Source organism: Callithrix jacchus, chromosome X (assembly GCF_049354715.1).
Source record: "Callithrix jacchus isolate 240 chromosome X, calJac240_pri, whole genome shotgun sequence".
Taxonomy (NCBI): domain Eukaryota; kingdom Metazoa; phylum Chordata; class Mammalia; order Primates; family Cebidae; genus Callithrix; species Callithrix jacchus.
Genome location: NC_133524.1, coordinates 55,392,546 through 55,406,784, shown reverse-complemented (window position 1 = coordinate 55,406,784; position 14,239 = coordinate 55,392,546). Strand labels below are relative to the sequence as shown.

Below are 14,239 nucleotides of genomic sequence, written 5' to 3'. Positions count from 1 at the left end.
GCTTCTTCAGCTGATAAGCAACTTCAGCAAACTCTCAGGATACAAAATCAATGCACGAAAATTGCTAGCATTCCTAAACATCAACAACAGGTGAGCAGAGAGCCAAATTATAAATGAACTCCTATTCACAATTGCTACAAAGAGAATAAAACCAAAAATACAGCTAACAAAGGGAGTGAAGAACCTCTTCAAGGAAAACTACAAACCACTGCACGAGAAAATCAGAGATGACACAAACACATGGAAAAATCTTCCATGCGCATGGATAGGGAGAATCAGTATCACGAAAATGGTCATAATACCCAAAATAATTCACAGATTCAATGCTATTCCCATTAAACTACCATTGTCATTCTTCACATAATTAGACAAAAAAAAATTTTTAATTCATACGGAACCAAATAAAGAGCCCATATAGCCAAGACAATCCTAAGCAAAAAGAACAAAGCTGGAGGCATCACGTTTACTAGACTTCAAACTACACTACAAGGCTACAGTAACCGAAACAACATGGTACTGGCACAAAAAGAGACACAGACCAATGAAACAGAATAGGGAACTCAGAAATAAGACCACACACCTACAACTTTCTGATCTTTGACAAACCTGACAAACACAAGCAATGGGGAAAGGACTCTCTATTGAATAAATGGTGCTGGAAGAACTGGCTAGCCATATGCAGAAAATAAAAACTGGACTCCTTCTTTACATCTTATAGAAAAATTAACTCAAGGTGGATTAAAGACTTAAATGTACAGGCCAAAACTAAACATCCTAGAAGAGAATGCATTCAGGACACAGGCATGGGCAAGTAAAGCATGATGGACATGCCAAAAGCAATTACAACAAAAGCAAAAATTTACACATGGGATCTAATTAAACTAAAGAGCTTCTGCACAGCAAAAGACACTATCAACGGAGCAAACAGACAACCTACAGATTAGGAAAAATTTTTGCAATACTAGCAAACCAAATTCAACAATACATTAGAAAGAATGTTCACCATGACCAAGTGAGATTTATCCCTGGGATGGAAGGATGGTTCAACATATGCAAATTAATTTATGTGATAAAGCGTTATCAACAGAATGAAGGATTAAAAACCATATAATCATTTCAATTGATGCCGAAAAAGCATTTACTAAAACTCAATGTCATCATGATACAAACCCTCAAAACACTGGAAATAGAAGGAACGTACTTCAATGTGTTAAAAGCCATATACCACAGACCCACAACTAGTACTGAAGAGGCCTCATTGTCTGGGGTAACAGAGTTCTTGGTCTCACAGTGAAGGAAATCAAGGACACAGACACACCAAGAGTGAGATTTAGAGCAGAAATTTAAGAGGCAAAAGAAAGAGAACGGCTCTTTACTTCAGAGAGGGCCAGTAAAAAAGGATTGCCATCCTGCAGTGAAATGCAGGAGTTATTATAGATGAGCTAGTGGGGAGGCAGTATCTGATCTACGTAGGGTACAACCAACCAGTTAGGACCAGGTGTACCATCTGCATAGGGCGTGAATCTCGGGCAGCCCCTAATCTTTTATTATGCAGGCAGGTCCTCAGCCTGAGCTACTCCATGTTGCTCATTTCTTACTGTCCACATGCTAAAAAAAGGGGAGGTGGAACACCCATGGTGGACATGCTTGACCCCAGGTGGCCTTTTCTATCTAAGTAGCTGCTGGCACCCCCCCATGAAAGCTTCCAGTTTCCTATCTATGACAGAAAACCAATGTACCAACATTTTATCTCAAACACAAAATTTAAACTTTCAAAAAAGATACAATTTTCAAAAGAATTAAAAATCTAGAAATAAACTTAACAAAAGTGTACAAGAATTATTTGCAGAAAAATGTAAAACTTTATTAAGAGAATGTCAGCAGGCAAATTTTCAACATAAGAGCAACATTCTTGGTTTCGGTCTTCATTTGTCTTGGTTTAAACCTCTGGTTGCCCATCACCTATAATATAAATATAAAATGATGGCATGTTACTCAGCAGATTTGTATTCCGATTACATTAAAGGTATACAACTACCATGTTGATTAACTAAAATCAGAACCCTAAGGGTGACCCTTTAGCTTATGTCCTGTTAGCTTCTGAATTAACTCTGAAAGTAGACTTCTAGGCATATTAACGATATTTTATTTCATGCTACTTTTTCTAGTAGGAGGAGAAAACAAAGAGACTGTTCAAGTTCAGAATGAATTAAATCAAGTGAATCTATTTTATATGTATAAGTAGAAAGCAAAAACAAGCATATACTTTCAGTAAAAATTCAACCAAACAAAAACCTAAGGAGAAAAAGATATTTTTAAAGTATCATTTAAATATTTTGATATGAAATAACACTCTGAATATAGAGTATGCTTAGCACTGCCTAAGTGAAGTAAATAGAAAAGTCAGTATTACATTTGTTTTGTGTCTCTTGTGGAAAAGTGTAAAAATGTTACTTTGGACTAGCTTAGCCATTATACAGCTGCTTTAAGTAGGGAGAACATTTGTCACTATTTTTGCCAGTACTCCTGCCTCTTTACACACTTAAAAGCATTTCAGCTTATACAGTAAACTAAATGCCCACACTAGCTTTAAGGCACTACCATCACAGTTAACATCACAATAGAAACTGATGTATATTATAAACATGTTATGTATATGTTAAAAATGGGCCTCTATTTTAAAAAACCTGAAAATTGTTGGCTGTTGGTTAAATGAATTACATTCAAAAGTCAGAAAACGTTTTCATATCTTTCTTGTAAAATGACACATAAAGTTGTCTATTTTTATCACATACAACATGATGTTCTAAAATAAATATATATTGTAAAATGGCTCAATCAAGCTAATTAAAATATGCATTACTCCACACAGCAGTGAAGACACTCAAAATCTAATCTCATAGCATGTTTCACATAATTCATATAATTCAATTAGGTTAGACCCAATTTTTCTCTATCTCTTGAACTCCTGGCCTCAAGTGATCCTTCTGCCTGAGCCTCCCAAAGTGCTGGGATTAAAAGTGTGAGCCACCACACCTGGCCCTCTATCTCTGATAGTGTGTAAGGCAGCCATTTGGGTTCTGAACTAGCTTAAAGGAATCTTTATATGTAAAGTACTATATTCAAGCAGTAATAGTTTTGCCTCTATGTCACACAAAATATAAAATTGTAAAAATAGAAACCCTATAATTTGCATCTTAATGAATAACATACCTCCTTCCAGCATTTTAGTGGGATCAAAAGTGGGCAGAATCCCCTCCTCAACATCTGGACCATCTCCAGAGGCATCCTCTATCATAAGCAGAGCCAAGTCCTGTTGAAGAGCTTGCACATCAAGCCCTTAAAGATAAAAAGACCATCAATTTACAAATTAAAACTTAAACTATGAACAAGGAAATTATATATATTCCCTCATCATTACAAAATAAAACCCTGTAGGCTAATTATTTCAGGAGTCTGTTGCCAGAAAAAAACAGGAAAGCAGAGATTTTCAGAGACTGCCCTTTCCTTTCCCAAGGTTGGCCCTAGACAACTTACTTGTCCCTTTTGTACTCATTTGTTATTATACTTATCACATTAAATCAGTGATTTGTTTGAGTCAGTCTGACTAGACTATGAGACCCTATAATTTGCATCTTAATGAATAACATACCTGCTTCCAGCATTTTAGTGGGATCAAAAGTGGGCAGAATCCCCTCCTTGACATCTGGACCATCTCCAGAGTCATCCTCTATCATAAACAGAGCCAAGTCCTGTTGAACAGCTTCCACATCAGGCCCTTAAAGATAAAAAGGCCATCAATTTACAAATTAAAACATAAACTATGAACAAGGAAATTATATTTATTCCCTCATCATTACAAAATAAAAACTTGTAGGCTAATTATTTCAGGAGTCTGTTGCCAGAAAAAAACAGGAAAGCAGAGATTTTCAGAAACGGCCCTTTCCTTTCCCAAGGTTGGCCCTAGACAACTGTCCCTTTTGTACTCATTTGTTATTATACTTGTCACATTAAATCAGTGATTTGTTTGATTCAGTCTGACTGAACTATGAGCTTTACGCAGAAATTTAGCATGGACATCTCCAGCACTTAGTATATATATTATGCGGCATGATGAAGCATTAATAAATGTGTGTAAATAAATAAATAATAAATTAAAAGCCTCCATCAAAATGGTAGAAAAATGTGTGGCTTTTTCTGTGTCCTTGTCCCACTCCTCCCTACAGCAGCAGTAAGAAAAGTTTAAGATTCCTTCCTAATGTTTTCTTTCCTCCTGTTACAGGTATGTCATAAAATATAATGCATAAATACACCTCCACCACCCATAATCATTATCCTTCATTCTCCCTTTACCTTGAACAGCAGGTGCTCCTTCATTTTCAATCTCCCCACTCGGTGCAATACCCTGAGTTTCAGTTGGTGGTTCTTCTTGTTGACGTTTTTCCTCAGTGGGCTGCTGGACCTAAGGGTATAAGTGTGTGTGTGAAAAAGTCTGTAATATAAATGCACACAATGCATATGTGCATCTAATCATAAGTCTAATGACATTTTTCAACAGTATATATATACACACACACACACACACACACACACACACACACACAGAGAGAGAGAGAAAAAAATATCCATATCCATACAGACAACACCAGAATATAATACTCCTGAACCAAAGTTTCCTTCATGAGATGCCATCATTATTTTTTATCATGGAAGACCCCTATCAGTGCATGTACACTAACTGAAAAATATATTTAAAAATAAATTGTGTTAATAGAAAACATCAAACGTTGAAGGACTCACAATCGCAGGTCCAACCAGCTGGGAAGGCTCTTCGTCATTTCCTCTTTCTGAGGACTGGGGTCTTGTTCTCACATGCTCACTCATAGTTCCCACTGAAAATAGAATATTGTTATTTGGAAAAAGTGTGTAACAACTTAGCTACATATATGAACATTGCATGGCAAGATAGAGACTTGTACTTTTTAAATTTTGAAAATATTTTCAAAATAAGTCACCAAGCAATGGTAAATACACATGCTTTCCAAAGAACAGGCCAGACGCGGTGGCTCACGCCTGTAATCCCAGTACTTTGGGAGGCCAAGGTGGGCAGATCAAGAGATTGAGACCATCCTGGCCAACCTGGTGAAACCCCGTCTCTACTAAAAATACAAAAAAAAAAAAAAAATTAGCTGGGCGAGGTGGTAGGTGCCTGTGGTCCCAGCTACTGGGGAGGCTGAGGCAGAGGTTTCAGTGAGCCGATACTGTGCCACTGCACTCCAGCCTGGCAACAGAGCAAGACTCTGTCTCAAAAAAAAAAAAAAAAAAAAAAAAAAGGACAGACTCGTTTATATAACAGTAAAACAGGCATAGGAGTCACCTTAAAGCCATAGCAAAAAACAGAGGACTTTGAGTTTTGGTTTCACAATAAGACCTGCCATCATGAAGACGTTTTTGAAAATACGGGCCAAATATTGAAACTGAAGTGACTACAGCTTTCGTCCCACTCTAGGCTCATTCCCCTCCCAAAATCAAGTTTTGCTGGCATGCACAGCGTCGCCCATTCCTTCCCATGATGTCCATGGCGGAGGTGAGAAGTTGCGAAACAGAGTGAAGGTTATGCTCCTCACAGGACACCTCTGCCAGGCATTCTACAGACCTCGGGGCCACAGTCGCCAGCCCATAGCATTCCCAATTCCCAGGCCCCTTCCTTACCGCCCACGCCGTCCCTTCCCACATCTCTAATAAGGAGTATGGAAACTGTCCCCGCTCACGGGGTTCTAGGCATTTCGGACTCAGACATCTCTAACAGCACCCCCAGCTCTCGTCCCATCTTTACGTGATCCCTCCCCTCCGTGCTCACCATCCTCCCTCATCCCAGCCCAGCCACGTCAACAAGGCCTATGGCGGCATCGCGACCTGCGAGGAGCCAAACAACCACCTTGAGGCCCTTTTCCCTCAGAAGCCACGGACTATGCCGCAGGACCTGTCCGAAGCCCGCTGCCTCCTACTCACATTCACGCACAACTAAATTCCCTGAAAGACCGATCTGCGGACCTAGCGGCTGAATCTCAGTCCGTGAGTAAGAATGAAGATGGCGGCAAGAACTCAGACGCAACGCTTCCTTGCAGAACTCTACGTGGACAAAGGTGGGCAACAAGGCGCATGCGCAGCAACAGACATGCGCAGACATGCGCAGCAACAGACATGCGCAGCAACGGTCTGTGCAGCACGCGCACTGAGTGGGGCATTTGCCACGTGACTGAAGTTTTCCTGCCTCTGTGGAGAACCTAACAAGCTCTCCTGACAACGAAAATGAACTTGCAAAGCACTTTTCTTTTTCCCCACCCAACCTTTCTTTCACTTCCAATGGCTTTGTAGAGTATGAGCCCAGATTACTTTAAGGGAAGAATGCATTTCAGAAAAATTCACCGTCACGTATTTTAATACATATTATATATATGCTTTCATAAATCATTTTCTTGCCTTGTTCACGAGTTTGCTGTCATGCTTGCAATGATCTTACCCACTCCAATACAATAAGAGATTCATATTTTGTTACATTATTGTACATTCAAAATCATTGATCCATCTGGACAAAATTAAAGAGGTAGAGACTCATCATCATTTGTTGAATCCTTGTTTCACCCACTGTTTTGAAATGGCTCTTTTATCATCTCCTACCTCCCCACTCAATTTTGCATGTAACTCTCTTAAATTTCCTCCATTGAGTTGTTTATACCTGTACCACTACTATACTATTTTAATTGCTATAGCTTAATTATATTTGAAATGTGAAATAATGCTTCCCTCCCTCATTGCTTTCTCCTTTTCTATCTATTCTGACACGTTTGTCTTTTAGGTGAACTTCAGAATCATTTGATCAGGTGCTAAAATATTCCTATTGAGACACTAGTTATTATTTTTTAATTACATCTTAACTTAGAGACAATAACCATCCTTTGATTTTAGAATCTCTCTATCCAAGAAAAAGACACTCCCCAATTCCTCAAGCTTTTTACTTATCTCTCACAATGATTGTGTTATTTGCTTCATATTAGTTTTTTACATTCAAATTAAATTTATTCTTGGGCATTTTTATTGTTCTATTCCACTGCTGACAGATGTCTGCTTTTACCCCATTATGTTTTTTATAGAAATCAAACAAACTATCTGTAAACAATATGATTCTATAACTAGGAGATTCCAAAATCTCTGCCCAAAAGCTCCTTGATCTGACAACTTCAGGAAAGTTTCAGAATACAAAATTAATGTACAAAAACAAGGCATTTCTATACACCAACAACCTTCAAGCTGAGAGCCAACTGAGAAACACAATCCATTCACAATTGCCATGAAGAGAATAAAATACCTATGAATACAGCTAACTAGGGAGGAAAAAAATCTCTGCTCAAAGAAATCAGAGATGACACAAACAAATGGAAAAACATTCCATGTTCATGAACAGGAAGAAGCAATACTGTCAAAATGGCCAAACTGACCAAAGCAATTTATAAATTCAATGATGTTCCTGTTAAACTACCAATGACATTCTTCATGGAACTAGAAAAAAAAAACTGTTTTAAAATTCATATGTGATGGTTGGGGGGAATCTAGCATGATGGCCTGATAGGAACAGCCTTGGTCTGCAGCTCCCAGTGAGACCAATACAGAAGGCAAGGGATTTCTGCATTTCCAACTGAGGTGCCCAGTTCATCTCACTGGTACTGGTTAGGCAGTGGGTGCCGCCCAATGAAGGGCGAGCAGAAGCAGGGTGAAGCACCATCTCACTTGTAAAGTGCAAGGAGCTGGGAATCTCCCTCCTCCAGCCAAGGGAAGCTGTGAGGGACTGTGCTATCTGGCTCAAATAGTATGCTTCTCCCACAGTTTTTGCAATCTTTAGACCAGCAGATTCCCTCATGTGCCAACACCACCAGAGCCCTGGGTTTCAACCACAAAACTGGGTAGCTGTTTGGGCAGACACTGAGCTAGCTGCAGGAGTTTCATTTTTTTTCAAAACTCAGTGGCACCTGGGACCCCAGTGTGACAGAACTGTTCACTCCCCCATAAAGGGAGCTGAAGCCAGGGAGCCAAGTAGTCTCACTCAGCGAGTCCCACTCCCACACGGACCCCATCAAGCTAAGAATCACTGGCTTGAAATTCTCACTGCCAGCCCAGCACTCTGAAGTCGACCTGGGACTATGGAGCTTGGTAGGGGGAGGGGTGTCTGCCATTACTGAGGCTTCAGTAGACAGTTTTCCCCTGACAGTGTTAAGGAGGCCTGGAAGCTTGGAATGGGCAGAACTCACCAAAGTATGGCAAAGCGGCTGTGGCCAGATTGCCTCTCTAGATTCCTCCTCATGGGGCAGGGCATCTCTGAAAGAAAGGCAGCAGCCCCAGTTGGGGGCTAATAGATTAAACTGCCACCTCCCCTGGGACACAGCACCTGGGAGAAAGGGTAGCTGTGGGCACAGCTGCAGCAGACTTAAACGTTCTGGCCTGCTGGCTCTGAAGAGAAACCTCCTGACAAGGAGGTTTCTCCCAGCACAATGCTTGAGCTCTGCTAACGGACAGACTGCCTCCTCATGTGGGTCCTTGAACCCCATGCCTCCTGACTGGGAGAGACCTCCCAGCAGTTGTCAACAGACACCTCATACAGGAGAGCTCTGGCTGGCATCAGGTTGTTTCCCCTCTGGAACAAAGCTTCCAGAGGAAGGAGCAAGCAGCAATCTTTGCTATTCTGTAGCCTCCACTGGTGATACCCAGGCAAACCAGGTCTGGAGTGGACCTCAAGCAAACTTCAGCAGACCTGCAGAAGAAGAGCCTGTTAGGGGAAAAAAAAAAAAACTAACAGCAATAACATCAACATCACCAAAAAGGACCCCCACACAGAAATCCCATCCAAAGGTCAACAGCCTCAAAGATCAAAGGCAGATAAATCCACAAAGATGAGGAAAAACCAGGGCAAAAAATGCTGAAAATTCCAAAAACTAGAATGCCTCTTCTCCTACAAATGATCACCACTCCTCTCTAGCAAGGGCACAAAACTGAATGGAGAATGACTTTGATAAATTGACAGAAGTAGGCTTCAGAAGGTGGGTAATAACAAACTCCTCTTAGCTAAAGGAGCATGCTCTAGCCCAATGCAAGGAAGCAAAGAGCCTTCGCAAAAGGTTACAGGAACTGCTAACCATAAGAACCTGTTTTAGGGAAGAACATAAATGACCTGAGGAAGCAGAAAAACACAGGGCAAGATCTTTGTGAAGCATACACAAGTATCAACAGCTCAATCAATCAATCAGTCAGAAGAAAGGATATCAGAGATTGAAGATCATCTTACTGAAATGAGGCATGAAGACAAGATTAGAGAAAAAGGAATGAACAAAGCCTCTAATAAATATGGGACTATGTGTAAAGACCAAACCTACAATTGATTGAGGTCCCTGAAAGTTACAGGGAGAATGGAACCAAGTTAGAAAACACACTTCGGATATTATCCAGGAGAACTTCTCCAACCTAGCAAGACAGGCTAACATTCAAATACAAGAAATACAGTGAACACCACTAAGATACTCCTAGAGAAGATCGACCCCAAGACACATAGTCATCAGATTCTTCAAAGTTGAAACAAAGGGGAAATTGTTAAGGGCAGCTTAACAAAGGGAAAAATGTTAAGGGCAGCTTAACCTTAACAGAGAGAAAGGTCATGTTACCTACAAAGGAAGCCCATCAAACTAACAGCAGATCTCTCTGCAGAAACCCTACAAGCCAGAAAAGAGTGGGGGCCAATATTCAACATTTTTAAAGAAAAGAATTTTCAACCCACAATTTCATATCCAGCCAAACTCAGCTTCATTAGCAAAGGAGAAATAAAATCCTTTCCAGACAAGCAAATGCTGAAGGATTTTGTCACCACCAGGCCTGCCTTACAAGAGCTCCTGAAGAAAGCACTAAATATGGAGAAGAAAAAACACTGGTACTAGCCACTGCAAAAAAACACATCAAAATATAAAGACCAATGACACTATGAAGAAACTGCACAAACTAATGTGCAAAATAACCAGCTAGCACCATGATGACAGGATCAAATTCATACATAACAATATTAATCTTAAATGTAAATAGGCTAAATGCCACAGTTAAAAGACACAGACTGGCAAATTGGATAGAGTCAAGACCCATCAGTGTGCTGTATTCAGGAGACTTGTCTCACGTGCAAAGACACACATAGGCTCAGAAAAGAAAAAAAAAGCAAGAGCTGGAATCCTGGTCTCTGAAAAAAAACAGGCTTTAAACCAACAAAGGTCAAAAAATACACAGAAGGGCGTTACAGAATGGTAAAGGGATCAATCAAACAAGAAGAAAGAACTATGCTAAATATATATGCATGCAATACAGCAGAAACCAGATTCATAAAACAAGTTCTTAGAGACCTACAAAGAGACTTACACTCCCACACAATAATAGTGGGAGACTTTAACACCCCACTGTCAATATTAGACAGATCAATGAGACACAAAATTAACAAGGATATTCAGGACTTGAACTCAGCTCTGGACCAAGTGTACCTAATATGTGTATACAGAACTCTCTACCACAAATCAACAGACTATACATTATTCTCAGCATCATATAGCACTTATTCTAAAATTGATCACATAATTGGAAGTAAAACACTCCTAAGTAAATGCAAAAAGAATGGAAATCATAACAATCTGTCAGACCACAATGCAATCTAATTAGAACTCAGGATTAAGAAACTCACTCAAAACCGCACAATTACATGGAAACTAAACAATCTGTTCCTGAATGGCTACTGCGAAAATAATGAAATTAAGTCAGAAATAAAGAAGTTCTTTGAAACCAATGAGAACAAAGACAGAATGTACCAGAATCTCTGGAACACAGCTAAAGCAATGTTGAGAGGGAAATTTATAGCATTAAATGCCCACAGCAGAAAGCAGGAAAGATCTAAAATCGACACCCTAAAATCACAATTTAAAAAATTAAAGAAGCAAGAGCAAACAAATTCAAAAGCTAGTAGAAGATAAGAAATAACAAAGATCAGAGCAGAACTGAAGGAGATAGAGACACGAAAAACCCTTCAAAAAATCAGCGAATCCAGGAGGTGGTTTTCAAAAAAGATTAATAAAACATAGACCACTAGCCAGACTAGTTAAGAATAAAAGAGACTAAGACCCGTGTGCAGCAGCGGCGGCGGCGGTAGAGGCGGCGGCGGCAGCGGGCTCGGAGGCAGCGGTTGGGCTCGCGACGGGCGGACGGGGTCGAGTCAGTGCGTTCGCGCGAGTTGGAATCGAAGCTTCTTAAAATGGCAGATGATTTGGACTTCGAGACAGGAGATGCAGGGGCCTCAGCCACCTTCCCAATGCAGTGCTCAGCATTACGTAAGAATGGCTTTGTGGTGCTCAAAGGCCGGCCATGTAAGATCGTCGAGATGTCTACTTCGAAGACTGGCAAGCACGGCCACGCCAAGGTCCACCTGGTTGGTATTGACATCTTTACTGGGAAGAAATATGAAGATATCTGCCTGTCAACTCATAATATGGATGTCCCCAACATCAAAAGGAATGATTTCCAGCTGATTGACATCCAGGATGGGTACCTATCACTGCTCCAGGACAGTGGGGAGGTGCGAGAGGACCTTCGTCTGCCTGAGGGAGATCTTGGCAAGGAGATTGAGCAGAAGTATGACTGTGGAGAAGAGATCCTGATCACGGTGCTGTCTGCCATGACAGAGGAGGCAGCTGTTGCAATCAAGGCCATGGCAAAATAACTGGCTCCCTGGGTGGCGGTGGTGGCAGCAGTGATCCTCTGAACCTGCAGAGGCCCCCTCCCCCAGCCTGGCCTGGCTCTGGCCTGGTCCTAGGCTGGACGACTCCTACACAATTTATTTGACGTTTTATTTTGGTTTCCCCCCCAATCTGTCGGGGAGCCCCTGCCCTTCACCTATGGTTAGGAAGAATTAATATCATGAAAATGGCTATACTGCCCAAAGTAATTTACAGAATCAACGCTATCCCCATCAAGCTACCATTGACTTTCTTCACAGAACTGGAAAAAACCACCATGAACTTCATATGGAATCAAAAGAGAGCCCGCATAGCCAAGTCAATTCTAAGCAAAAAGAACACAGCGGGGGGCATCACACTACCGGATTTCAAACTATACTACAAGGCTACAGTAATCAAAACAGCATGGTACTGGTACCAAAACAGAGATATAGACCAATGGAACAAAACAGAGGCACCGGAGGCAACACAACATACATACAACTATACAATCTTTGATAAACCTGACAAAAACAAGCAATGGGGCAAGGATTCCATGTTTAACAAATGGTGTTGGGAAAACTGGCTAGCCATGTGCAGAAAGCAGAAACTGGACCCCTTCCTGACACCTTACACTAAAATTAACTCCAGATGGATTAAAGACTTAAACATAAGACCTGGCACCATAAAAACCCTAGAAGGAAATCTAGGCAAAACTATCCAGGACATAGGAGTAGGCAAGGACTTCATGAACAAAACACCAAAAGCATTGGCAACAAAAGCCAAAATAGACAAATGGGACCTAATGAAACTCCACAGCTTCTGCACGGCAAAAGAAACAGTCACTAGAGTGGATCGGCAACCAACAGAATGGGAAAAAATTTTCGCAGTCTACCCATCTGACAAAGGGCTGATATCCAGAATTTACAAACAACTCAAGCAGATTTACAGGAAAAAAACAAACAAGCCCATTCAAAAGTGGGCAAAGGATATGAACAGATACTTTACGAAAGAAGACATATATGAGGCCAACAATCATATGAAAAAATGCTCATCGTCACTGGTCATCAGAGAGATGCAAATCAAAACCACATTGAGATACCATCTCATGCCAGTTAGAATGGCGATTATTAAAAAATCTGGAGACAACAGATGCTGGAGAGGATGTGGAGAAAAAGGAACACTTTTACACTGTTGGTGGGAGTGTAAATTAGTTCAACCATTGTGGAAGACAGTGTGGCGATTCCTCAAGGCCTTAGAAATAGAAATTCCATTTGACCCAGCAATCCCATTACTGGGTATATATCCAAAAGACTATAAATCATTCTACTATAAGGACACATGTACACGAATGTTCATTGCAGCACTGTTTACAATAGCAAAGACCTGGAATCAACCCAAATGCCCATTGATAATAGACTGGATTGGAAAAATGTGGCACATATACACCATGGAATATTATGCAGCAATCAGAAATGATGAGTTCGTGTCGTTTGTAGGGACATGGATGAATCTGGAGAACATCATCCTCAGCAAACTGACACAAGAACAGAAAATGAAACACCGCATATTCTCACTCATAGGTGGGTGATGAAAAATGAGAACACATGGACACAGGGAGGGGAGTACTAAACACTGGGGTCTATTGGGGGGAAAAGGGGAGGGCCAGTGGGAGGGGGAGGTGGGGAGGGATAGCCTGGGGAGAAATGCCAAATGTGGGTGAAGGGGAGAAGAAAAGCAAAGCACACTGCCATGTGTGTACCTACGCAACTGTCTCGCATGCTCTGCTCATGTACCCCAAAACCTATAATCCAATAAAAAATTAAAAAAAAAAGAATAAAAGAAAGAAGAATCAAATAGACACAATAAAAAATGATAAAGGGGATATCACCATTGATCCCACAGAAATATAAACTACTATCAGTGAATACTATACATACCTCTACACAAATAAACTAGAAAATCTAGAAGAAAGGGATAAATTCCTGGACACATACACCCTCCCAAGACTAAGCCAGGGAGACATCAAATCCCTGAATAGATCAATAACAAGTTCTGAAATTGAGGCAATAATTAATAGCCTACCAACCCAAGAAAAGCCCAAGACCAGACAGATTCACAGTCAAATTCTACCAGAGGTACAGACAGGAGCAGGTACCATTCCTTCTGAAAGTATTCCAAACAATAGAAAAAGAGGGACTCCTCCCTAACTCATTTTATGAGGCCAGCATCATCCTGATTCCAAAACCTGGCAGAGACACAACAAAAAGAGAAAATTTCAGGCAAGTATCCCTGATGAACTTTGACACAAAAACCCTCAATAAAATACTGGGAAAACAAATTCAGCAGCACATCAAAAAGCTTATCCACCACGCTCAAGTTGGCTTCATCCCTGGGATGCAAGGCAGTTTAACATACACAAATCAATAAACGTAATCCATCACATAAACAGA

The 14,239-nt window shown here is 40.7% G+C and overlaps 1 protein-coding gene and 1 pseudogene across 5 annotated transcripts in view; one reads left to right on the top strand and one right to left on the bottom strand.

Annotated features, from left to right (window-relative positions):
* Positions 1-1,840: 1,840 nt before the first annotated feature.
* The window catches only part of LOC128928057 (putative G antigen family E member 3), a 38,551-nt gene continuing 26,152 nt past the window's right edge, over positions 1,841-14,239 (bottom strand). The window contains exons 1-6 of one of the 5 annotated variants that reach the window (XM_078362800.1): positions 6,013-6,201; positions 4,801-4,892; positions 4,354-4,462; positions 3,653-3,778; positions 3,214-3,339; positions 1,841-1,962 (exon numbers count right to left, since the gene is read on the bottom strand). In XM_078362800.1, coding sequence (XP_078218926.1) covers positions 1,940-1,962; positions 3,214-3,339; positions 3,653-3,778; positions 4,354-4,462; positions 4,801-4,892; positions 6,013-6,190 — 654 coding nt within the window. In that variant the 5' untranslated portion in view covers positions 6,191-6,201 and the 3' untranslated portion in view covers positions 1,841-1,939. Of the gene's footprint in view, positions 1,963-3,213; positions 3,340-3,652; positions 3,779-4,353; positions 4,463-4,800; positions 4,893-5,860; positions 6,202-14,239 lie in introns of those variants that run through there. The other 4 variants (XM_078362801.1, XM_078362802.1, XM_078362803.1 and 1 more) reach the window with 4 other exon arrangements.
* Positions 11,199-11,979, top strand: LOC100411991 (eukaryotic translation initiation factor 5A pseudogene; annotated as a pseudogene).